Source organism: Electrophorus electricus, chromosome 21, assembly GCF_013358815.1.
Source record: "Electrophorus electricus isolate fEleEle1 chromosome 21, fEleEle1.pri, whole genome shotgun sequence".
In the NCBI taxonomy this organism is placed as follows: Eukaryota; Metazoa; Chordata; class Actinopteri; order Gymnotiformes; family Gymnotidae; genus Electrophorus; species Electrophorus electricus.
In genome coordinates, this window is record NC_049555.1 from 8,028,172 (window position 1) to 8,053,194 (window position 25,023).

Below are 25,023 nucleotides of genomic sequence, written 5' to 3' on the forward strand. Positions count from 1 at the left end.
TTTCTCACTAAAGACTTTACCCACACAGTCGATCATCCTCAGCTAAAATCTGTAAATTCATATTCAGCCAAGATTCAACTCCTATGCAGGATCCTAAAAAAAAGCAGAACCCTTTCAGAAAAAAAAACCCCATTTGCCGCAGGACGTGGTCACTGTTTTACAGGCATTGTTTAAGGACACGTCAGGGGCTAGCTCTGCTCCGAAACAAACCGGGAAAAACCAACAAAGGATCTCTGGCCGTGACTCCTGACCCAGAGGGGCCGGGGGGACGGCCCATTCCGATCGCCCCGGCCGACCTCCGCCGCATTCACGCTCCAACACCGCTCATTTTGCCGACAACAAACCCGGCCCCGCCCCCTCATCAGTCACGCGGCTCCCTGCCAGCAGGGGGTTTAACGTCCCGGGCCAAAGGAGCGCCAACAAAAGAGGCACAATGGGCGGCGCGGTGAGCTGAAGCAGCGGCGGTAGGAGCGTCCGCTCCTACCCCTTTAGTTCCGCCCGATCCCACCCCTCAGGCCCGCGCTGCGCCCGGGCCCCACTGTGTCTGTTTCACCGCAGCTTTGTCATGCTAATGGAATTGAGTCTACAAATACAAAAAGACTTAATTTGTGATCATCGTTCAGCGCCACGGTTTTCGAGCCGTGCATAAGTCAGGTCTGCCAAACGACCCCCCCCCCCCCACACACACACCCACCCCGCCCTTTTGTTTTAAAGCACTATCTCCCCTTAAACCCCCCCACCCCCTATCGCCCTCCCACCCCCGTCTATCAGAAAAGACTGATTAGAAGATTAGCAAGGGCCGTTGGAACGGCAGAGAGGAGAAGGACCATGCCGGTCATGAACAGGTCCAGATGTGCTACAGATTGAAGAAACTGGTTATACTGCAGCAGTCCAGCAACTTGGTTCACGTGCAGCAGTTTCGGATTAATACGACTTCATTGTTGTTATAGAGGCACCAAGAGATTCAAGATTAGAGGCACAAACGTGCTGGGTTCATAGTGGCGTGTAATCATTCATCATTCATAGCGAGGTTTAATCCACAGTACAATTTACAAACCTTTCCATATTTACTGTGAGATTAAGAGCACAATTATCCAGGTTTAAGTAGGAAAACCATCCACAAACAAATTCCCTGATTACCCTTAGTCTCCAACACGTCAGTGCAGGCCCTACAAGCACCAGACTTCTCTTTCCAAAGTCTTAACTCTGCCATTGTAGCAATCAGTTCAGTTGTCTCTGACTGCTTCCAGGCCACACTTTACCATGGCCATTATCCTATTGAATTGGACAACCTGCACAATGTGTTCAACTTAAATTGCTTAACTCGCATGTCTCTGTATCTCAAGACAGACACACACGTGGTTTTACAAAGATGGAAACATGTGTCTTACCGAAGCAAGCGCTTTCCCCAGTGCGTCCCCAGTCTGGGAACTTCCAGTTGCATTCCCTCTGTTGGAAGCAGCTACACACACACACACACACACACACACACACACACACACACATAAGAATAGCACACCCGCAGGCACCGTGCCTTCTGAACTGCGGCATGATCTAACACCGCACATCGATTGTGACGAAGAACAGGGTGGTCACTGCAGCCAACTTGCCATATGGACCTGAGGCTCGGGAGGGAGCAGAACTAAAATAAGCATGGCCAAAATAACCACCCAGAAAAAAAAATATTGACTTCTCTCCTGGATTGTGGAAGTGCATGCTTCAGCTGATCTACATTTTGTTATTATTATTTTGTGTGTGTGTGTGTTTGCCCAAGCAGGGCGTGGTGTGTCATACCCATGAGGCCCTCTGTGGTGTGTGTGTGTGTGTGTGTGTGTGTGTGTGTGTGTGTGTTTGGGCTGGGCGGGGTGTGGTGTGCATGTTTGCCCAAGCAGGGCGTGGGGTGTCATACCCATAATGCCCTTCGTGGTGTGTGTGTGTGTGTGTGTGTGTGTGTGTGTGTGTGTGTGTGTGTGTGTGACTGGGCTGAGCGGGGTGTGGTGTGTGTGTGTTTGTGTTTGACCGAACAGCGCGTGGATTGTCATACCCATGATGCCCTCCGTGGTGTTGACAGGTGGGGTGTGGGAGGCCGTAACGAACGGGGAGGTGGTCGCAGCACTGCGGTGGAAGCTGGACATGGGCGGCAGGCTGGGGTTGATGTCCGAGGGGGACACCGAGTGTGGGGGGTAGTTCTGTAACACACACACACAAACACACACACACGTCAGAGACACAGACACACAGAAACGCGTAGTGAGGAACTAGAGGTGAAGTGTGTGGACAAGTGAGAGCGTCTGGTCGCAGGTTTGCCTTTAAAGTGTCCCCTGCTAGCCCGTCCCCTCCCTCTTCTCACCACAGGTATCTCCATTAAAACTAATGTCCCCAAAGTGGAATGTCCAAGCGCTCTGGATGGACTCGGCACAAGCCTTCCAAAGCATAGTGAGGGAAGGCCGCAGTAACGTGGGCCTGTGCTGGGCTCTCACCAGGCGGTCATGGGAGTGCAGGCTGCTGTAGTTTCCAGACTGTGGCAGGTGAGATGAAGACCCTCCCAGCATTCCACCATAACCGGGCTGGCTGATCCCGTTGGATGAGTTCCACGGGTCAGAGGAATTGTGGGTCCCATCTTCATTGAGGAAGAAACAAAGGGACTCTGAACAAGATCCAAGCCTTCTGAATTTTATTAAAATCTTACCCAGCTGCCTTAGCCAGAGATACCAACACTACACCATACCTTCATGTTGTAAAGATAAAGAATTCATAAAAATAAAATGAAGCATGTGGTTTGCTAGAAGAGACAAATGTGCTACTGAGGTTAACAGTCATTGTAAGCAAGAAGCCACCAATTAACATGATGTCACTGCAGTAATGTGGTGTGGTTATTCACTCCCAAGCACTGCCGAGAACATTACCTGGGTTTACTCCAGTCAGTGGTGACACAGATCAGGGTCTTTATGTGCGGCGAGACTCAAACTGTGGTGTGAGAGGTGCAGAGGCTCACCGAAAAATGTGCTTGCAAACATACTGCTCGGGGCTTTGGACGAAGGGTAGGAGGGAGAATCTCTGTTGAAATCGTCTGAGTTTGGGGATGGTGCGTACACCTACAAACAGAAGACCTACTGTTATAACAGAGCATAAGGGATTAGGGAAGGAAAACAGGTTTTGTGTTTGAAACTCTTTGCTCTGCATGTGTGTAAAGAAGAAAGGAATTTTCAAAGAAATCCAAAAGTTCATTCATCCTTTTATGAGCAAGCCTTAATCTCCACTAATATTCAGACATTCAAAGTAAATAACAAAAAAAGGCAACCAAAAAAAAAAAAAAAAAATCAAAAACAAACAATGTCACATATGGTAAATACACAATTATATCACATAACAGATGGTCAATTTGGAAGTTGCGTTTAAAAAGGAGGGGATGATCTTTGAGGTTTGTGTGTGCAGATGTGTGGGTGTATGCATGCCAGAACTTCACTGAGAGAGAACGGTAATGTTCGCCATGCACAATAACAACTGTCTGTGTGTTTGTGTGTTGTCCACTCCACTGGGAACATTTGTGTTCATGCGTTTAACTTTACGTACGTGTGAGTGAACGTGCGCGTGTATGCTTCTATGATCAGGAGTTTTTGGGCTTGCGCTGCGCACTGTGTGTGTGCGCGTGTGTATTCTGGGCACTCTGGGGTCAGGCTGGGTTGCGCCAGCAGTGCAGCGGTTGTAGCTGCAGCAGTGCCCGTCCCAGAAGAGGAGGATCAAAGACATACGAGCTCAGGGCCCAATAATGTGGCCGTGTGACTACATTGGCTCCAGATGGGGCCAGACCAGACCAGCTTTCTAACCACGCCATGGGGGGGGGGGGGGGGGGGGGGACGACTGAGACAGGAAAGAAGAGTGGAAACGGGGGGGGAGGCCAAACGCAGCGGCCGAAGGGGAACGTTGCTCGTTACTCATTATTACGGGTGGATACGAGGCGAGTCTAACTCTGCTTCTGTTCACCTGTCTCATGTGGGGGACCAAGTACAGCGACCTAGTCAGCATTAACCCTGACCACATGGGTACTGCTGACACTGCTCGCTAAGCCTGGGCTCAGTGCGCTTCAGAGAGAGAGAGAGAGAGAGAGAGAGAGAGAGAGAGAGAGAGAGAGAGAGAGAGAGAGAGAGAGGAGAGAGAGAGAGAGAGAAAGAAGAGAAAGCCTGCATTTCAGCTCAGGATAATGGAAGACGCAACCGATTTGCATCAGCGCATCGCACAAAATTAATGTTCTTAAAATAACAGTGCCTTTTAAAAGGGTAGTTTGAGAAAACAAAACAGCAGCACAACCATCCAATGTGGTGTGCTAATTTTGCTACAAGGCTAATGGAAGTTAACCAGCATGTAGCGACACAGAGACTGCAAACTGTAAGACCTGACAGTTGCCATTACAAAATGTGGTCAAAAATAAAAGTACAGATATGGATAAAAAAATAGCAATAGCATCCATCTTAAATCTGGGAACAATTTATTTTATTACCATTTGTGCTTTAATTTTTATTACTTAATGTTCTGTTAATAAAGTCATATTTTAAAACCTGTATAGCCTAAGACTACATTTAGGCTAAATAATAATGCCATTTTTTTTTTATATATCTTAATAAGGTGTTTAAGGCATGTGTATGATGATGTTAACATGCATTTCAAATATTGATAAGGCTTCCTCCCTTGTTAGCCATGTTATCTTTGTAGCTCTAGTGCATAAATGAATGAATAAATGAATTATACACCAGACATGTCTCGTCTGACTGACTACATTCAGGTTAAGCAAAAGTGTAATTTAAGAAAAAAAAAAAAATTCCTGCTCTCACACACACACACACACACACACACACACACACACACACACACACACACACACACACACACACACACACACACACACTCCTTTTATACTTCCACTCCATGATTCATCAGCATCTAAAGCCATAAACAGCTTATCCATCAGGAATTTGCCTGCGTATGTTGCTGAGGTGGCAGTCCTGTGTGATGGGATTGGCTGAGAGCACTGGCAGGATCACGTGACTGGCTGGGTGGTGTGCGCGCACATGTGGCCCGGCCAGCGGAAGTTCCCTGGTGGCATCAGGTTAGGGCGGCGCGGGAGACGAGCGTCGGGGCTTTGACTTGCCCTCAGGACTCAATGGGCAGCATATGGCTGAGGATAATGGTAATTATCCTCTTTACTCTGAGCTAACCAGCCGACCCGTTAATAAACCACCCAAAACACCGGGCGCCCCACGCCGCCACCGCTGAGGCATGGAGAGTGGGGATTTTAAACAGGCCGAGAGGGAGACAGAGACAGACAGAAAGAAGTAAAGAGAAAAAAGAGAAAGAGACAGAGGGTGTGTGTGTGTGTGTGTGTGTGTGTGTGTGTGTGTGTGTTCTCTTTGACCAGGACATTAATTAAAGGCCTGTCAATCATCCCAAACACTGTGATTTAGACACTCGGGACATTTGTGTTGCCCCCTCCCAACCCCCCTTTTTCCCAAGGTTCTCTTTTTTTCTCCTCGTTAAGTCACTTTGATCGCACTTTATCATGTTACCCCAAACAACCAGGCCTAAGAATACAAAATTAGTCTGGCATCAATTCAAAACACCACTGTGAAAACACACTAACAATAGCAAGGACATGTGCTGACAAGTGCCGAACTATCTGTGCTTCTATTTTTCTTGGTACAGCATGAAAGTAAGTAAGTGTGTGTGTGTGTGTGTGTGTGTGTGTGTGTGTGTGTGTGTGTGTGTGGTGTAAACGGGGCAGGGGAAACTTCACCTTCCTTGCTCCTCTCTCTCTAGCACCAACCTTTGATCTCCACCCAACACCCATCACAACAACACACGGAAAAAACATTAAATTGTCAACATGCAGATAAATCAAATGGCGGCGGTTCAAAAGGAGGAGGTGGAAAAGAAGGAGAGATAGAGAGATAGATAGAGAGAGAGAGATCGTGATCGCCCTCTTAAAAATAAATGATTATGAAAGTTAAAACGCAGGCTAACACGGTGGGAGAGCCGCACATGGAGAGGCTCAGAGCCGCAGGGCCGTTGAGTGACAGCGGAAGGTCCCGCCTCCACCCACTGCCTGTCTGGAACCTAAACGAGGGTGCGAGGGCTTTCCTTTCGATCTCCCACTGCGCCGTGATCCCCTACTGCCCTGCCACACGCCAGGTTCCCTCCCAACGACCAGCTTCTGACAGCCTCCAGATCAAAGAGCTTTATGCTCAACAGGTACAGGTGTAAATATCTTTTATCGACTTTATGATTTAATAACGTAATGACTAATTTGTTTTTAAGGTGGATTTCTCCAAAGTCACAGATCTGACAGGTGAAATGTCTATTTTTAGAACAAAGTCGTTTTTTAATGCCACAACATGGCATCAAGAGAAATTAAAAGAGAGAAACTTCAGACACCGTAAGCAAGCACGACTACCATTCTGCCCAGATGAATCATGTGCGCTCAGTCCCTGAGAGCGGCCATGCTCGAAGCATTCCGCGTGTTGTACAGGGGCCGTGTCAAAGCAGTGCGTGGGCCCGATGCAGGGTTCTTAGCCAGAAAAGTATTATTAACAACAATGAACACCTCCTATTTTTTTTTTTTTGCTTTTACCCATAGATGATACATTTTATCTTAGGTTTGAGATGAAATACATTTACATATTCAAAGAGAAACTAAAAAGAGCATTTTTTGGGGAACTTGCTGACTGGTTCACATTATAAAGTTCAACTCTGACACCAGCTTGGCCACATGCTCCTGATTTTCTCTTTTTTATTCCAACTTGCAATATGAACCTGGAAATACTTAATATAAGGAGATCAAAGTGTGCCTTGTGGTACAAGAACAAAAAGACTAGTGGTAATGGCCAAAAGAGCTCTGGACTCTGTCAGGAGACCCCAGGTACAGCCCCCAGTGCTCAGCGGAAGCTCGGTTCGGAATTTATTAACAAATTTTAACATTGCAAACATGCAACAGTTTTTGCCTTTCTGGTTAAAAGCCACCCAACAGAACTGCAAAGTACATAAATGAATAAGAGCCTTTCAGAGAGGGACAGGGAGAAGAGAGAGAGAGAGAGAGAGACTAAGTGTGCTGGGAACTTTTGTGAAGTTGCGAGATTAATTCACTATTTGATTTGTTTGGTGAAGAGTAAGGATGCATGAAGAAACATATACTCATTCTCTCTCTTTCTGTCTCATAAAACACACACACACACACACACACACACACACACACACACACACACACACAAAAATCTCTCTCACTCTTCGGTCTACTCTGGTAGTAGTACTCAGGGAGAGTTGCACCTTGCTTCGTCTCAACCACCATCACATAGTGTACCACTACCAAGCACCCACACCCACACCCACACCCACAAAATAAAGATTTCAGAAGAAAGAAGGAATCAAAGCATCTGCACAAGCGGAGGAGACCCATCCAGCTCCCTGTAGAGTGAAGAATGCCTGCCTGATTAAAACCAGATGGGACTAACAGCACCACTGCTGCCCGAGCTCAGTCGGCAAACAGGAAAGCGTAACCTCAACAGACAGCCTCTTCCCCCTAATCACTCCCAGACCCCCACTTGTTATTACTGCAGCTGAGCAGCACTGGGGAGAAGGGCAGCCATTCAGAATAAACGCAAAACTCCACACTACATTCACACGCTGCTACACAGAGAGCTCAGCAGAGGAGAAAAGTTAATGGAGGGAGGGAGGGAGGGAGGGAGGGAGGGGGAGAGAGAGAGAGAGAGAGAGAGAGAGAGAGCGTGACAGAAAGAGCAAGAGGGAGGGAGAGAGAGAGCATGACAGAGAGAGCAAAAGGGAGTTCAATCCTACTGCACTGGATGTTTTAGCAGGCATTAACAGAACTATTTTCCCAAACAGCCAAGCTTATAGAAATCGCCTTTAAAAATGGAACAGATATTCTAAAAATGAAAAATAACTTATTAATATTTGAATAACATATTAAATAAAGAAAGAAATCTTTTTACATGACACTTTGTCTCAGAAAATATCCTTGCCTCTCCACAGTGCCAGCAAGTGTTGGCTCTTTCTGATGTAATGGAAACATGTCGGAAGACCAACACGGCTACGAGAACGACACGCATGCACACGCGCGCGCACGCGCACACACACACACACACACACACCGTAACTCTTTACTGTTCTTAAGTTTCGAGCACACGGAATACACGTATATTACGACCACACCTTAAAACTCCCATAGCCATCCCTGAACATTAAAAATATGTTCGCACACGCACAAACAAATGCCCGCAAATGTTCCCTCTCTCCCGGCAGAGAAAAGGCACTCACCGATTTTCCATTGTAGTAATACATAAGAGAGTTGCTACCCATTCCGGGCACAGGGTAGGCGCAGTACATGATGATGGCTTCAGCGAGAGCGCCTGACACACAGCAAGTGCACGGAGCAGCACAGCGACACAACAGCCCCGAGCTCCCTACGCATACATCCAGCCAGCTGGAGAGGGACTAATTCCTTCAGTTCTGGCCCCTACACATGGATCTACTCACGGAGATCTTACGCAAAGCAGGACTGAACCATTTCAGCCAGCAGTTAGGGGGGTGATGAGGTGGTGGGGGTGGTTTGGGGCGGGAGGGGGAGGGGCCTCTGTTCCCTAAGCCTCATAAGTGCTGAGGCAAATGAAGGGGGGGCAGGGCGGGATTGGGTAATGGGGGAGAATGGTATAAAACCAGGAAAAAACAATAAAGTCGGGGTGCTGTGGGGTGGGGTGGGGTGGGGTTAGAAAAGAAATTAGTGGATTTAGTTGTACTTACAAAAAGAAACTTGATTTTTCTGAACAAGAGGGAAATGACTAGAATTGGAATGAATAGTGATTTTATTTACTAGTAGACCATATTTTCAAGGTAATTAAAACTTGAATGAAAAATACATTAAGCCATGAATACAGTTTGTATCCTGAGCCATAAATCTTTTCTTTCTTTCTATTTCTTCTTTCTATGACGAACCGATGCAATGGATTGGTGTTCCTGAATAATCAGAGCTGGGAAGGACAAATACCTTCAACAAGACCAGAGGCCTTTTCACCTTTCAGGGGGTGGTGTTGGGGTTAGGAAGTTTTTACTACCTGGTGTGTCTGTATATATATATATATGTGTGTGTGTGTGTGTGTGTGTGTGTGTGTGTGTGCGCACACACTGTGTGGACGGGAACATGGTTTCACACTGGCTCTACTCAGAACCAAGCACCGTGGTCGGCAGTGTTATTTTAGCAGCTCCCCACTGCGTGGTTACGGAAAACACAGACAAGTTGTTGAACGCATACAACAGCTGCAAAGGACTCGCGCCTGACGTCAAACACACATCGACACTCCATTTCCTCACACACACACACACACACACACACACACACACACACACACACACACGCGCACTCTTCTTTACCCAGTCCCCAACCCTGGTCCCCCTTAAGGGCCTCTTGGCCAGAGTTGTGGGTGGTGGGGGGTGACAACCCAAACAACAGTCACACTCACACACAGCCAGAGTGTGTGTGTGTGTGTGTGTGTGTGTGTGTGTGTGTGTGTGTGTGTGTGTGTGTGTGTGTGTGTGAGTGAGAGAGAGAGAGAGGGAGGGAGGGAGACAGGAAAAAAAAAAGGAAATAGGGAAAAGACTGAAGACAATGTGAGAAGGAGGAAGAGCTTGAAAAAAAACAAAACTGAAATGGACGGTAAAGAGAGTTGAGCAAAGACAGGAAAAAGAGAGAGAGAGAAAGTGGGTGAGGAACAGAAAGAGAGACAGAGGAACAGTGAGTGCCAGAGAGAGAGAGAGAGAGAGAGAGTGAGAGCAAGTGATTGTGTGTGAGACGGAGAGTGTAAGAGAGTGTCTCACGCTGTGATGTGAAGGCAGTCACTTTAAAGACCCGCTACAGCCAACCTCCTCTTTCATGTGTCACTGCAGCCCTGCTGGTCCGAACATCCCCCACTCACCCCCCTCCTGCTCAGAACATTACTGTTATGGAAAGATGAAAGTCACCCCCCCCCCCTCCCGAAAACGATACTTTATTATGCTTTTCCTCTAATTCTATTATTATTTATCCTCCTTTCTTCTCTGAGCGAGACTCTTTTAAACCGCTCCAAGGCCGTGAAATCGACAGGCTGGTACCATTTTAAAATCTGGAGTCGTTTCAAGTTGATGCTTTGAGGGAGAGTGCCATGATAGAAGTGCGTTTGAAGGCGCCCAGAAACCAAGTCCAGATAAAGAATGCACCACTGAGAAGAAAAGAAGATGGAGGAGGGACAAAAATCAAAAGAGACGATAAAAAAGAAAAGAAAAGAAAAAAAAAAAACAGAACAAAAAGTATAACAAAAACAAAGAGACCAGCACACCATAAGCAAAGCAAATCGTGGACACATGTCTAGAGTGTTCACACTCCACGGCTGCGTTGTTCCCAGCAGGCTAAAGAGGAGGCGAGCGTATGAGGAACACGGAGGTTGTGTTTCAATAGCCACTAGGGCTGGCCTTGTCTATGGGGAGACATTGCCATGGACTGATGGGGAAGCGGAACAGCAGTCTCACAAAAGTATAGTTTTACCTTCTTTTGCACTTTTTTCAGTGACTAATGTATTATTAAGCTGAGTAATCACTATTAATTAATTGAGCCAGTGCAACAGAAATCTATATATCAGGTCAATTTCAAATTAAATCTGGTGTGAAAATATTTGTCTGTCTAACTGCAAAACTGCATGGGTTTTCATTGGAAAGACAAACCTCCTTAAAACACATTCATCAGGTCAAGTTATAATGAATATAGTTTTATACGCTATAGCGGAGACACTGGAATTATTATGAACAGCCTCAGGTAGATGGTGTGGGTGATTAGGGATTCAGCTGTGGGTTCACCTGGCTGTGGGTGACCGTCATAAGTCATCAAACTCTGGTGTCTCTGACTGTCTCTCTCCGTCTCTGTTGGGGATAGACACTATCACGTAAATCCAACCACAAAGGTCAATTGAGTTAGAGAGGCAGGTGTCTGACGAGCACATGGCCTGCAGCGAAACACTGCTAACACACTCCATATAGCCCTCGCATGGAACTCTTCAAGCTCCAACTGAATGTGAAGTACAGCAAAAACGTTAAACTGCAGCTTCCTTTCTATCCTGCTGAGTGAATGGGTGGCACAGTGTGCGTGTGTGTAGGCTTAAGGAGTTGGGCTAACACAGTTACTCCAGACTGTCTCACAGTTCACTTGAATAAACACACACTTCCAATAACAACACTGCAGCCAAAGGGAATCCCCTCCCAGACATGAAAACCAGACACTGCCTTAATGCACACACACAAGCTCACTCACTCAAGTCTGTCACACACGCGCGGGCACACGCAGGTCCATTAATAAACTGGATCTCTTGTCCTCATTATTTGCCATCTTTAATAGTCTTCAACAGACCATACTGGGGATGACTCTTTTCGTGACCTTCCTCTCAGGTTGAGAGATCCTCCCTTGAGGTTGGCCATGACGAATCACCCGCTGCCACCCACAACAGGGAGATGAGCCTAAGTGGATATATCACGTAGCCAAAGAAGAACCTTATATTAGGCTAATGTCATTAAACAATTACAGTCACGTTAATGTGTGTTCCAGCCAGGACAGTGCGGCTTAGAACTGCCGTGGTCACGCAGCGATCAGTCCCTGTCTCAATCGCTCAGTCCGTGTACCAGGGTGTAAGCCACAACCCCCAACCCAATCAAAGCCTGGTTAGCCGATGTCCCGTATCCCACCCCTCAATCCGCCAAGCCCGTCTGCGGTCTGACCCGTAGCCCTGCAGCTCTGCATCAGACTCACGCACAGACAGCAGTCGGGCCAAGTAACCTCGCAGCAGCCTGGCCTCAGTTTTACGTCATCAACGTTACGGCTTACGCTAATCGGAGTCGACTGCTTTAGGTAGGCCGGAATCAGGGACACACAACACGTCGTACACACACTAACACAAACACAAACCACACATACACGCGCACACAACCTCCTGCATAAATAATTTACAACGGAGTGGAATGTGAGTAATGAATCTAATCTCATCCTCTCTCTGTTCTTTCAGCCGGCCGCTTCTTCCCCTGCGAGAGCGAGGCAGTGGGAGATGAAAGCACCCTAGGCCTGGGTTGTTTGTCAGCTCCATTATCTGGGCTTCGCTTGTCAGTGGCGAATTTCAGCGGCCCCAAACACAGATAAACAGCGAAGCTCTCAGAGTCGGGTGCGTCTCTGCTCAGGATCAGAGCCGGTCAAACCAGGGCCATCTATCTAATCTCTTATCTGATGAGCTCATCTCCCAGCAGACACTGTGTGTATATGTGTACGTCCGTGTGTGCACGTGGCACTTGGGCACAAGCGTATGTGAAAACTGACCAAGACCGCTGCCCCCTGGTGGAGGGATTATGACCTGTTGACCAGCGAAACAGATCCCTCACCCAGATGTGCCATCAAGGATGATAAGTCACTGGCTCTGGAAAATTAGACATGATTTGTAACATCTTTAGACAAATCTCCCAAAAGAGAATGAGCAATCCAGAAGGCAACGTACTCTCAGCAGCATCGAGCCCGTAGCGATATGGAAAGCAATGTGTCACTTTTTAATACATCCAGCTAAATGAAACCTTGCTAAGCTCAGCCTGGCAAATTGGCTGCTTTAAACAGAAAACTTCAGCTATAAAAAAAGGCGCAGCGATGATGAAATACAAAAGAAAAGAAGAACAGAGATTCTTTCGAGAACAAAGAGCGATGGCCACATGAAAGCAGCACATCAAACCTTGGGAGTCGTTCTCTCTGAGCTTTGGTGGGACGTTTTATCCCTAGTCATGTCCATCTCCACGGCGTCTGCACTGCCGGGTCTTGACCCTGCATTAGAGTCCTGCCTTCAAAGAGACTGCGTCTAAACAGCGGAGGAAAAAAATATACACCACATGCAGTCACTGTAGGCTGCACATGCCAACGTGGCCTGTAGAGGGCGGCCTAGTCAAAAATCCCTCTTAGATTTTTTGAAAGGAGTTGCAGTCTGTTTAGGAAGTGCACATTCTCACTCTCTTTTCACTCACACACACACACACACACACAGCTGCTATCCTCTGACTGTTATTGGCGACTGTGTTGGGCAGCAGTGCTGGGGGTCTGCAGTCTATCCTGCAGTTCTCCTCCTCCTCCTCCTGCTCCTCCTCCTCCAGATCCCGTTTTCCTGCTAAGCAAAACTCCTACTACCCAGCTAAGGGCCTGAGAGATATATCAAATGCAAATGACAATCTTTTTTGTCATTCACAGCCAGGGTTCTTGCTTACAAAAGACCCTGAAGGGAATCGAGCACTCCGACCGCCCTGTCTCCCCCCCCCCAAGCTCCCAGTCATACTTGCATGCCCCACTAAGAAGCTGCCTCCCGCCCACCGCCCGGGGAACAGCCGACCTCTCGCTTTCCTTCTCCACACATCCTCGCCTCGCTCTCTCTCACCGTGACACACAGCGGACTGTCAGACGGACAGACACATCAGTCGGGTCCTTCAGCACAGGTGCCTGAACAGCTGCCCGACAGCACGGCAGCCGCTGCTGACTGACTGACTAAGTAAGGCACACACTCTGTGCCTCTCACCCGCACTGCTTCCCTCCGAGCGCGGGGTCATGCCGGTGCCCGCACTTGGTTCTAACAGTATTTTACTCAGTCTCTTCACATCTGCCATAAATCGAATGTTTAACAGTCAAGAGTTTATATTGATTAATTGATTATATTGATTCATATTGATGTCAATCAATATATTAATTCAAATGTTTATTAATTGAAATGTGTCATTTATTTATTTATTTATTTATTTATGTGGCAGTCCATATTTGTTTTGAGGAAGGTGCATGTAAGCATTTGAACATTCACAACCTTCTACTGACGCTTCTTCCCGACAGGCTTCATGTCTTAAAATACGGACACGGCTCTCCAGTGCAGGTCGTGCGTTATTCTCTCAATATTTCCGTTTGCGGAGGGACTCCTTGTGTCCTGTGCTGATCCTCACAAAGAACAAAAAAACCCCAAAAACTGTGGACGCGTGCTAAAATGTAAGTGGTTAAAGTATTTTTAGGTGAGCCGTGAGGAGGTGTCTAAGGTGAGAGGTGGGGGAGGGGGATAAATAAGCTCCTGCTCCCTGCGGAGGGAATAATGATGGGATGCATTGTGTTCATTTTGTTTATCAAGCAGCTATTCAGGCCTCTAGTGAGGCTGTGCTGCTTACACAAGCAAAAGCTTTCGCAAGCATCCGCAGCTGCATGCCTGCTGTACAGGTACACACACACACACACACACACACACACACACACACACACACACACACACACACACACACACACACACACACACACACACACACACACACACACACACACACACACACACACACACACACACACACACACACACACACAGCTGCCCTGACAAAGTAGCATGGCTCTGCAGGTGTGTCTCTGCAGTGCCTTCCTAAATCCAGATTCCTTGTCTGTCCAGAGGTTGCTTCAACACTGCTGGCAATACCACTATCCACACCTCAGCACCTCACACACACACTCCTTAGAGCATCATCTCTCTCTCTCTCACACACACACACACACACACACACACACACACACACACACACACACACACACACCTTACCACCTGACACACACACTCCTCAGAACATTGTCACACAGACCCCAACCTGAAGCCTGGACTTCAACTGAACCCCCAGCCACCTCATAGCCTGGCCACGTTCACACGCATGAACACACACACACACACACACACACACACACACACACACGCACACACAGCTCCTGGTGTCGTGAAAGTGCTATGTGTTGAGCTCCTGTGCCTTATCGCTGTCCGAGGGGAGTGACACACTGCTGCTGTGTTTTATCCTCTGCCCTGTCACTGTGCTGCCCCCATCCTCAACTGGGCTGCTTTGAGTTATGAGTCAGCCAAGTGCACCTGCGCCCATGTGTTAAGCACTGACAAATAAAGGCCTAACGTCCATTTACACAACAAAGAGATGGACCCCGCAAGGCACCCAGTCCGCCGCTGCCCAAGCAGTGCCCAAGTCTTCCCTCAATCCACTCCCCACTTTACACAACTCATATTCGTGACCCGCGACTCCTCTTTTATGTCCCACTGATGACTTCGTATTCGATTTTGCCCCCCCCCACCCACCCCCACCCGCCACCTCCGCGGCGTGACAGTGGCATGCGCGTTTATCCAGAAAAGCAAATCCCTCCACCGCACGCAGCACCCACAATCCCGAGTCAGCGCCCCGCTTTTGTTCTAACGGGGAGGAATCTCTCCGCAAGTGCCAAGGGATCTCCAACAAAACCCAGCTGCTTCCGAGGAGACTTTCGGCAGGAGCAGCGGCGAGACGACTCCGAGGCTGCCGCTTAATGCGCACGAGCTTTCTCACAATCAGGGCCCGCCTGCATGATTGATGAATATTAATGAGGCGAGCAGGCGGGTTTGGGGGTGGGGGGCTGGAGAGGTGCACGCGGAGGCAAGCTGAGCTTCGCTCTGCCTCTGCATCCTAATAGCAGTGGCTCCGGTGGGATTATCGCCCGTGGAAACTTCTCCCGATGCAACGCTATTAATCTCTGTCTGTCCTCCTGTTCGGGGCTACATAATGACTAATTAAACATCAAAAGAGCAGTAGAAGGGCTGGGCTGTGACAGCTCGCTAGCCTCATGCCCCGATCCCTCAGGGACGCGCAGAAGAGGAGGCCACGCTGTGACACGGCAGCTCTGCTAATCAATCAGCCTTCCGGGCACGGGCCTTACCTCTACAACCCCCCCACGCACTTCGCTCCCGCTGCAACCCTCACCAAGATAACTGGGCTGGTTATCCAAGCAGTGGCAGCCCCATCGTGCATGCACGCGCACACAAATACTCAACCACACCCCAACATGCACTCACGCACAAACACAGACACACAACATTCACTGCTAACGCCGCAGAATAGGATGACTTTGAAGGGATGAAAACAAAGTGAATCCAAGGACTGAGATGTCAACAGCTTTCATTAGGCACGTGCACATGTGTGTATGAGTGTGTGCAAGTGTGTGTGTGTGCGTGTGTGAGAGAGAGAGAGAGAGAGAGTTAAAATGAAGCTCCACTCACGGACGATGGCAGGCCAGGAGGGACCTTGCGTACTTTTTTTGTTTGGAGAGGATCTGAGGGGACATAAAACAACAACATTATAGTCACTGAGGGGAGAAAGAAAAGGAAAAAAACCTTAAAAATGTACTCTGACAGATGTTTTGTTTCAGTGTAATCGGCACTATATATGCCAAGCTGGTGCATTCATAATTCATAATTATAATTCATAATTCCAGTGCATTCATAATTCTACAGTAGATGTACAGCATAACAGAAGCAAATAAATAATGAATAAGATAAACAAATAATGGCTATGTAGGGCGCGGGCTTAGTGCAGTACGAGGCCAGCGGGTACGGACCCAGAGAGGAGGAGTCCTGCAGAGCACGTCTTCGTGGATTGGTGCCCGTGAAGGAGTAGAAGGGAGCAGGAGACTTCCCAGTGGCGGTAGCTGGCCCGGGGCTCGCCAGGCCCATGTCCGAGCGCAGGGCAGCCTGCACAGGCACAGAGAGAGGAGCAGAGGAAGAACTTCACCCTCGCTGCATTCCAACTGGAGAAGGAAGGGGGAGGGGGTGGGGGGGGCACATCTTGGCAACATGGCAAAATTTGATTGCACGATGAGCAAATATATAGAATGCTTGAAACCTTTTCAAATTGTAGTGTTTCCTCAAAACATAGCAAAACAACAACAACAACAACAACTTTGATGCGACCTTTGATCATTAAAAGTTTAATGTAAAATTTCCCAGTTCCAAACTAAATATTCCAATTTCCAAACAAAGGTTCCCCCCAGGTCTTCCCGTTCCCCTCCGTACACACGACAGCACGGTAATTGATGGGACAGTGTCAGCAGGCTCAGTTAAGTCCAAGGAGAAATCGATCCAATCAGTCTGACCTAGCGATTGCCCTGACCCCCCCCCCCCCCCAACACACACACACACACACACACACACGCACGCACACGCACACCCCACGGTCTGAACTGTTATTGATCAGGGGCTGATCAGGGCCCCAGAGCACATCCTCACAGCCAGGGACACTAACTACTTAAAGCAGCACTGAGCCCAGGGGATAGGGGTGGGGCAGGGGTGGAGAAGAAGTGAGGGAGTTGCATGGGAGAGAAGAGCCAGTGGATCGACCAGCTAAAGCCTCATTAAACCATCTGTCTGAGCTCAGGAACTGAGGCTTCCTCTGAAAAACCCTCAGGCTCGGCCCGACAAAACTCCTGTCATGGAGGCCACCAATCGGACAGGGCCGCTAGTCCACGGCCCGAGAGCCAATCACGTGAGGGGTGAGGAGCGTCACGGATACAGACAGGCTCGTGGGCAGCCCCTGCCGTCCACCTGAGTGGCCTGCCCCCAGCAATCTAGGCCAGTTAGAGTCATGGCCCAATTAGCCTAATGCTTCATGGGGTTTAAGAGTAGAGTTGTTGTGGTTCAGAGGTGAATGAGACGGGGCAGAGGCTGTCATGTGACCACAGTGCACGGAAACAAGGGCAACTGCAGCACACAAATCACAATGGAACCAAAAGAAAAATCAATCAAACTGAGCTCCTGAGGATAGTAAAAAACACAAAACAAACAAACAAACAAACAAAAAAAAACCACCAATGAAAACATCTGCACATACAAAGGTAGCCATTTTCACAGAACATTTCACTGCACAATGAGTCGCGAAAAACACTAAGCAAAACAACCCAATGGTTCGGTGGCACGTGGCATGCGGTACAGAGGAATTATACAATAATTCTAATCCAAAGTCAGTTAGAAGTCGTAATCAAAGTCCCTGTGGGGGCAGGGCAGCAGCCACTGAGCTGGTACCAAGAATAGCCCGACTCCTGATCTCGAGCAGATTAAATTGAAGGCCATCAAGTCGTGTGAGAATCAGGGCAGCCTCTTCTTAACTGCAGGACAAAAGAGGGTGGGACCAAAGTGACAGGCTGTCACGGAGCTGACACTGACATGGCACAACAGACGGACTTGCGCTGCCTTTGTTCCCCGTTATTAAACCCTCCCAGCAAATATTAGCTTCTCGGCTTGAGCCATTAGGCCAGCAGGGACACAGCAAAGACCGGCAGAGGACTAATCTGTGGGAATTAGACATTTTTACGGTCCAGTGAGACTACGGTTTACTGCATCTGCTGATTATGAAGATCTAGCATTAATCAAATCTGATTTAAAACAAACAAAAAAACAAAAACAAAACAAAACAAAAAAAAAATCCAAAAACCCAAAAAGGACATTTTTAATGAAACTGAACTTTCATTAGGGAGGGGAAATCTGTACTGAGATTAACAAAATTCTTGGCACATGTTTGCAATTACAGAGCATGTGTATGTCTATTGTTTGCAGATGTGCATTCGTTTATATCTTCTTCGTTAAAAAACAAAAAAGGTCCTTCACCTTCCACTCAGAGGCCAGCGTGTGTCTGATGCCACACACCAGTCCATCTCTCACCTGCGAGTTAGTAAAGCTTGATGCTGCTCTACACCCAATCTGCAGATTCACACAACTTCCCCTCAGCTCCTCCCACCTGAATGAGCGCCATCTTTGGTGAAATGTCAGGCAGATTTGTGGGGATAATGGCACTCATCTGTCAACTGCATCCTGTAGCATTAATCAGTCTAATCCTCCTCATGAGAGACAGGCCCAGCCTGGTGCTCACCTCGGCAACCAGCTACAGCAACCGCATCGCTGCTAACGCTTGAACTGAAGTCTTTGTTCCGATGGCTTGCGTAATTCTATGGCTTTAGATTAAGGTTTCTAATACTGCAGCACACCGCAACACAAGTGTCATGTGCCTGTCCTACAAGTGATGTATAAGGAGACAAATCAGAAGTTTACAATTAAGGGAGACAATAATTAGGACAAAATTATGGGATATTCAGCCAATACTCCATCTCCCTGGGAACACACCTGCTGCAGAGTTCAATTTATTCATACACATTAGACAACTAGAAACTGTTGTGCAGGTGCGGATTATCTTTGATAAATACATAAATATTTTAGACAAAGATAAAGATATTCAAGAATATGAAATCTCTAAAAGCTATATAACATTTTACTAATATATTGTCTCAAATGTCATCAGTATGCAGATGTTTCAATGTGAAGGAAAACCTAGTTAGGGGTACAAGCTGCAAATATTGTTCTTCATGAAGAAATACAGGGGCTCAGCTGGCTGGAACAGTTTGAATATGTGACTCATTTATACACAAAGAGATCATGCCCAAATGATGCAATAATACCTTGCTGTGTGAAGCACACTGCTTGCACATGATGGCAAACCTCATAAAAGAGAGGGAAAAAACAGGCTTTTTGGTTTTGGCGAAAACCCTGTAACTGATTTCCACCTCTGTCAAACACTTGACAGATTGCGGTTGTCTTCAAGTCATTTCCCTTCCTGGCCAGCAGTGAAAATACAATTTAAAAAAAAAAATTAGGTTTTGCAATGCTCAATATTTATCCTGACTGATTATTATGCATCTGACTTGCTTCATAAAAACACGTTTGCTTTATAATCAGTGCACCTCCTCTTCCCCGGTTGTGCGCATGGTGCTGGCACCCTGACGTGGTGTTATTACCGACAGGCATATTAACATGGCCACCCTGCAGTCTGCCTTTCCCCCTGCCTTCTCTCAGGACCCGACCAGCTTTTTTGGCCTTCCTGTTTTTGCTAGAGCGGCTAGACGAACTGAGCGCGTGCCAGCCTGTGATCGGCACAGCTGCTGGCCAGCGTGAATTCCCCCTGCTGCCACACCAAACGCCTCGACTGGCACTCCCTTTGAAGAAAGCTCTTTTATGAATGGATCGAGCGCTCTGCGCAGCCCACAGTGCTCTCGCCCGTGCTGACTAGCGCCATTCACCCGCCGGTAACCGCACGTGGCGCGTCCAGAATTAACAGCTGCGGTGTGAGCATGTGCCTCTGCATGCATGTGTGTGTGTGTGTCTGTGTGTGTGGAGTTCTCCTGTTACTAGTGCAGCGACTTGGGTGGAGCTTAGATGGGGGTCATTTTGGGTTGAGGGCTATCTTGCCCTTCAGCTCAAGAGCTAGCCCCTGGCTAATGCTATCTATAAACTGAAGCTTTAAACCAAACCCTAATCCCTAATCCCTAATCCAGGGCTCTGCACAACAGCCATGTCCCTGAGAGGACTGTGGGTTAATAGGCTGTACCACACCTAATGCACTGCAGTATGCTGAGAGGAGCCATTTTCTGTAGAGGCTTTATATACAGTGTGAAGTAATGTATAATCACTGTTTAATGGCAGAAAGGCGGTGATGAGGGTGGAGAACGAAAACACGATATAGACCACGGAAAGGAGAGAGGGGCGTAGACGCGGTGGCAGAAGAGCTCTCCTTCACTGACCAGTAGACCAATAAGCCTCCAAACCGAGCACTCGGCCGAGAGAGAGCGAGCGGTTCTCCCACACAACCCTTCGTTTGGGCCATCTGTGTGGCTCGCTGACCCTGCCTTAACGGATGGTGCCGATAGTCATGTTCCTGCTGCAGCGCGCGCACGGGTTCAGAACAGCAGGGCTCGGCCTCGCTCAGACATGTGCCCATGTGTCCGCATCCCCGCCCCAGCCGGCCCTGACCCCGCCGGCCCTGACCCCGCCGGCCCCGCCTCAGCCAGCCAGGCCAGCCACGGGTGGGGCCATCGCTTACAATAGTTTTTACTGCCTGGTTAGTACTGTGTAACAAGGTGGCCCTTAATACCATGTTAATGAGGTGAAGGAAAGGGCCTATAAATACAAACAGGTAAACTTAGAATGGAGCTGGTTTACCTGGCATCCAGACACACCGGCTTCTCTCCCATAAGAAGAAAACGGAGTCCTCTCAGACTTGCCTGGAGAGAAACACACCACATCACACATCGGTGTCAATTACTGTAGATGTGAACATCTTCCACTCTGCTTTATTTTTGATAGATGGGATTCATATTGGTAAAGCATTCATCATACAACAACAAATATGTGTGCGAGTTTAAAACGTGAATAAAAGAAAATACTGAGATTTGTTGATTTTGCCTGAAACAAGTTCATATCTTCACAAAGTGCAAAAAAAAAAAAAAAAAAAAAGAGCAAGAGGGAGAGAGAGAGAGAGAGAAAGCACACTTCTCCACATGCAAGCCTTCCATCAGTGTCTCACTCTCTCTGCGTGTCTCTGTGGTGAGTGCAGCTTCCCAGCAGGAGAAGGACCAAAAAGAGAGAACACTAAAAGAAGCAGGCCGAGAGCAGCCCACATGAATCAAACTCTTCACCATATCTACACTCAGCAGTTTCAGCCTCACTGCTGAGGGGAAAAAAAAAACAACAACAGATTCCTCATGCAAAAAAAAAATGATAAACAACTACACCAGCGTCGTACATTATACCTGTCAGAGTTCCAAACATTAGCAAAGCAAACCCAGCATTAAAGCTAAATTCTGTTTACTCCAGGGAAACAGTTAATATTTTTGTAAGTTAAAAAAAAAACCCAAAAAACATGTGTGGTAAAATATTTGGTTCTTACTTGCTATACAAGCCCACAGACACATGCAAAAATGAAGTCCTGAGCGCGCACACACAGACCCATGTGTGCACATGCTGGGGGAGGAGTGCGGGAGCTGGTTTGGCTCCTCTGTCCACAGGTGTGTTCCACCGCAAGGCGGTGAGTTCGTGTTCCTCGCCGCTCGACGCTCACACGGCGCTGTGGCTGTGAACAGCAGCTCCAAGAGCACTAAGCCAATCAGCTCCCGCGGTTTAACTGAAAACTGCTTCCCTCCTGGTGGCAAACGGCTCTGCTTTGATGCAATGCTACGTTTCTGGGTTAGCGCCCCGGCATGGGAAGAGCAGGTGGGTATGTTGCAGGAGTGTGCCCCCCTGCCGCCACCACCACCACCACTAACACACACACACACACACACGCACAGACACACACACTGCACAGCCAGTTACTACACAGAATGAAACATCTGTCTTCAAAGATCTTAGATGTCTTTCGGTCCTTTGACTTCCTGACCTGGTAGTTGAGTTTGTAATATGCATGTATATCTTAACACACGCACGTGTACACACACACACACACACACACACACACACACACACACTTATGCCCAACACTGAAATATTCAAATATGGCATGTGTTTTTGGTCACACACACTGTCTTAGCTAAATAATTTATAAGGGCTTGTTGTTGTTTCAAACCCCGAGTGTAGGAAAACATCCGTTCTGCATGTCCTTTCCCATAGCTGAAACATACACACTGCCCCACAAACCAAAACACACCCACCCACACACTCCCACCCTGTAGCGTCAGGCAGCCATGTGCTGTGTCCCTCCAGGGGACCTTAACTGGATCAGCTCGGCAGCGTCCCACCGGACCCGGGCGGTAAACACACGTTTAAGCGTTGAGCGCACCAGCGTGCATGCTCACCCAGCACCAACTCAACCGCTCCTCCCAGGGGTCACCGTTCTCCCGACTACAGATCCGCACACACCGGAGCGGATAGAAACACAAACAGTCCACGGCTTCAGCAACCCATTTATACATTACTGTCCTTGCATCATCCAAATCAATCATCATAACTGTTATATTATGTCACAGTAATAGTTGAATACTGGGGAAAAAAATGAGTGACTGCAAATTACAAACTGTCAGAACAAACTGCATGAAGACGTACACAGCATTAAGCAAAAAACAAACAAACAAACAAACAAAAAGAATTAAGAGAATTAAAAGAAAATTGAAGAAAACGGTTCCAGATGAAAAGAAGAACAAAATGAAAAATGGCTCAAAAATGCTGTGGAGGAAGTAAAAGTCTACAGAGGCCTGAATGTGCCACTGAGAGAAGGGGAGGGGAGAGACAGAGAGAGAGAGAGAGCGAGAGAGGGACGGAGGAAGGGAGGAAGTGGGAGAAAAAGAGAGAAAGAGATACAGAGACAGACAGAAATGGAAAATTATTGGGGGTGTGTTCTAAACACTGAATGTTCTCAAAGCTGAAAGCATTCAAGGGCATACAGACAGAGAAACAAAGGAGAGAAAGGGGCCCGTCTCTCGGAATGCTGAAAATCAACAATGTAAGACAGCTCCTCCACCGCTGTAGCGATTTGTTTAAGTGTTACTGGCGAGTATTTGTGCCAAGCAGGCCGCTGGCTGCAGCACTGATGTTTGAGGAAACTCTGCCAGCGATCGCAGCTGTGAGGCTGCTGCCCCCACCCCTCACCCTCTCTTTTACACACGCGCACACACACACACACACACACACACACACACACACACACAAGTCTGAGAGGAAGACAGAAAGCGCGAGAGAAAGGTTGAGCAAAGCAGGAGAGCGAACATGAGACACTGATGGAGTGATGAACAGGAGACAGAGCAGGGAGAGAGATTGTGTGTGTGTGTGTGTGTGTGTGTGTGTGTGTGTGTGTGTGTGAAGGAGAAAGAGAAAGAGCCGTGCAAAATGTGTGTTTGAACTTGGGGAGGGCAAGCCTGAGCGGGGGCACACAGAGCCAGATGAACTTCAGCATGTCGGCGTAGAGGTCACTGATCAGATGGGTCCCCCTGAGCCTCCAGTCTCACAGCCTTTATCATCCCATCACATTCTCCATCTCGCCCTGGCTAGCCCTGCGTGGTGGAGCGCTGACAGGCTGCCTGATCGATACCCCCCCTCTCCCTCCCCACAGGAGGTGCCTACGCCTGCTCCCACCCTGCCTGTCCCCTTGCCAGGCCTCCACCCGGGCCCGATACATCCCGAGCTGCGGACGGACGCCGGGATGATGAATGAGAGCTCGTTGGCGCGCATTCAGGATGGGACAGACCCGGCCCACCACATTAACGCCACACACAGGCAAAAACGAGTATGGAGTGATTTTACTGCCAGAAGTCCAGAGCACTTTTTTAAAAATGCGAGAGTGAGATCCACGCAGCACTCACAGACTTCCTTTGCTCACATGCAAAATATACATGTGCTCACTCATATTTACTCAGCTCTCGCTCAGATTCACTTTGCTCTTCTGCAAACCCGCTGGAGTGATATAGTCTGCTCTTGCACAAACTTGCTCTTCTTTCATTTTGTGGAGCGTGTGTACGCACTCAAACGCATCCCGCATGCTCGCAATTCTTTTTAAGACCTTGCGCTCGGTTTTTACCGAGCGCAGCAACGCTGCCATGAGTTTGTCAGCCAATCAGAAACGAGTAGCAGATCGTGACCAATGAAATTGTTCCTGCTGCTTCTTTGCATTCTCACTGGTTAAGAAAGGCACAATGAACACATCTACAATCTGTAGCTTGCTTCAGACATTACGATGCTGTGCAAAGCATGGACTGACTGAGTCAACAGCCCCAGGTAAATGTGCTTAATCACTGAAATAAATATTATGGGAATCAGAAATTATGGGAACAATTCTGTTTACAAAGTCCATCCCACGGATGAGTGTGCATGGAGCAGTATGGAGGACATAGATGACAGGGCCCATGAAGGTCACACCAGCGTCAGATGGTTCAGCTGTTCCAGGAACAGTGTGGGCCCAATCACAACATGGAACAAGCACAGATAATGCCCAAGCCCCAAACTCACTCCATGACTTAACAGCAGCGCCACTCAGACACCAGTGGGAGCACTGTGTTATTTTGTTTGCATGATTTACATATTCTGTTAAATACATTTTCCTTCTTGGATGTTGATTACGATGTTGTGGTTGCTGTTGTTTTCTAAACACACAGGTCTCTCTGAACAAAGAGGCTCGTTTCAAAGAGCACATCCATCCATCACCACCAGCCAACCTGTTGAGTTCAGCACAGCTACAAGGCAACTGGGAAATGGAGAAAAAAACAACAAGAAGAAAAAAACCAAAACAATGAGGCAATTTAGCACAAAGCCTTTTCAACCTTGAGAACCTCCTCCCTTCCCCGCACCGGGT

The 25,023-nt window shown here is 47.9% G+C and overlaps 1 protein-coding gene across 6 annotated transcripts in view; it reads right to left on the reverse strand.

The window, feature by feature from the left end:
• tcf12 (transcription factor 12) overlaps positions 1 to 25,023 on the reverse strand; it is a 74,932-nt gene that overhangs the window by 14,615 nt on the left and 35,294 nt on the right. For 4 of the 6 annotated variants that reach the window (XM_035520739.1, XM_035520737.1, XM_035520738.1 and 1 more), the window contains exons 6-12: positions 20,907 to 20,968; positions 16,484 to 16,616; positions 16,146 to 16,198; positions 2,996 to 3,095; positions 2,481 to 2,620; positions 2,045 to 2,189; positions 1,392 to 1,462 (exon numbers count right to left, since the gene is read on the reverse strand). In XM_035520739.1, coding sequence (XP_035376632.1) covers positions 1,392 to 1,462; positions 2,045 to 2,189; positions 2,481 to 2,620; positions 2,996 to 3,095; positions 16,146 to 16,198; positions 16,484 to 16,616; positions 20,907 to 20,968 — 704 coding nt within the window. Of the gene's footprint in view, positions 1 to 1,391; positions 1,463 to 2,044; positions 2,190 to 2,480; positions 2,621 to 2,995; positions 3,096 to 8,322; positions 8,561 to 16,145; positions 16,199 to 16,483; positions 16,617 to 20,906; positions 20,969 to 25,023 lie in introns of those variants that run through there. The other 2 variants (XM_027007389.2, XM_027007390.2) reach the window with 2 other exon arrangements.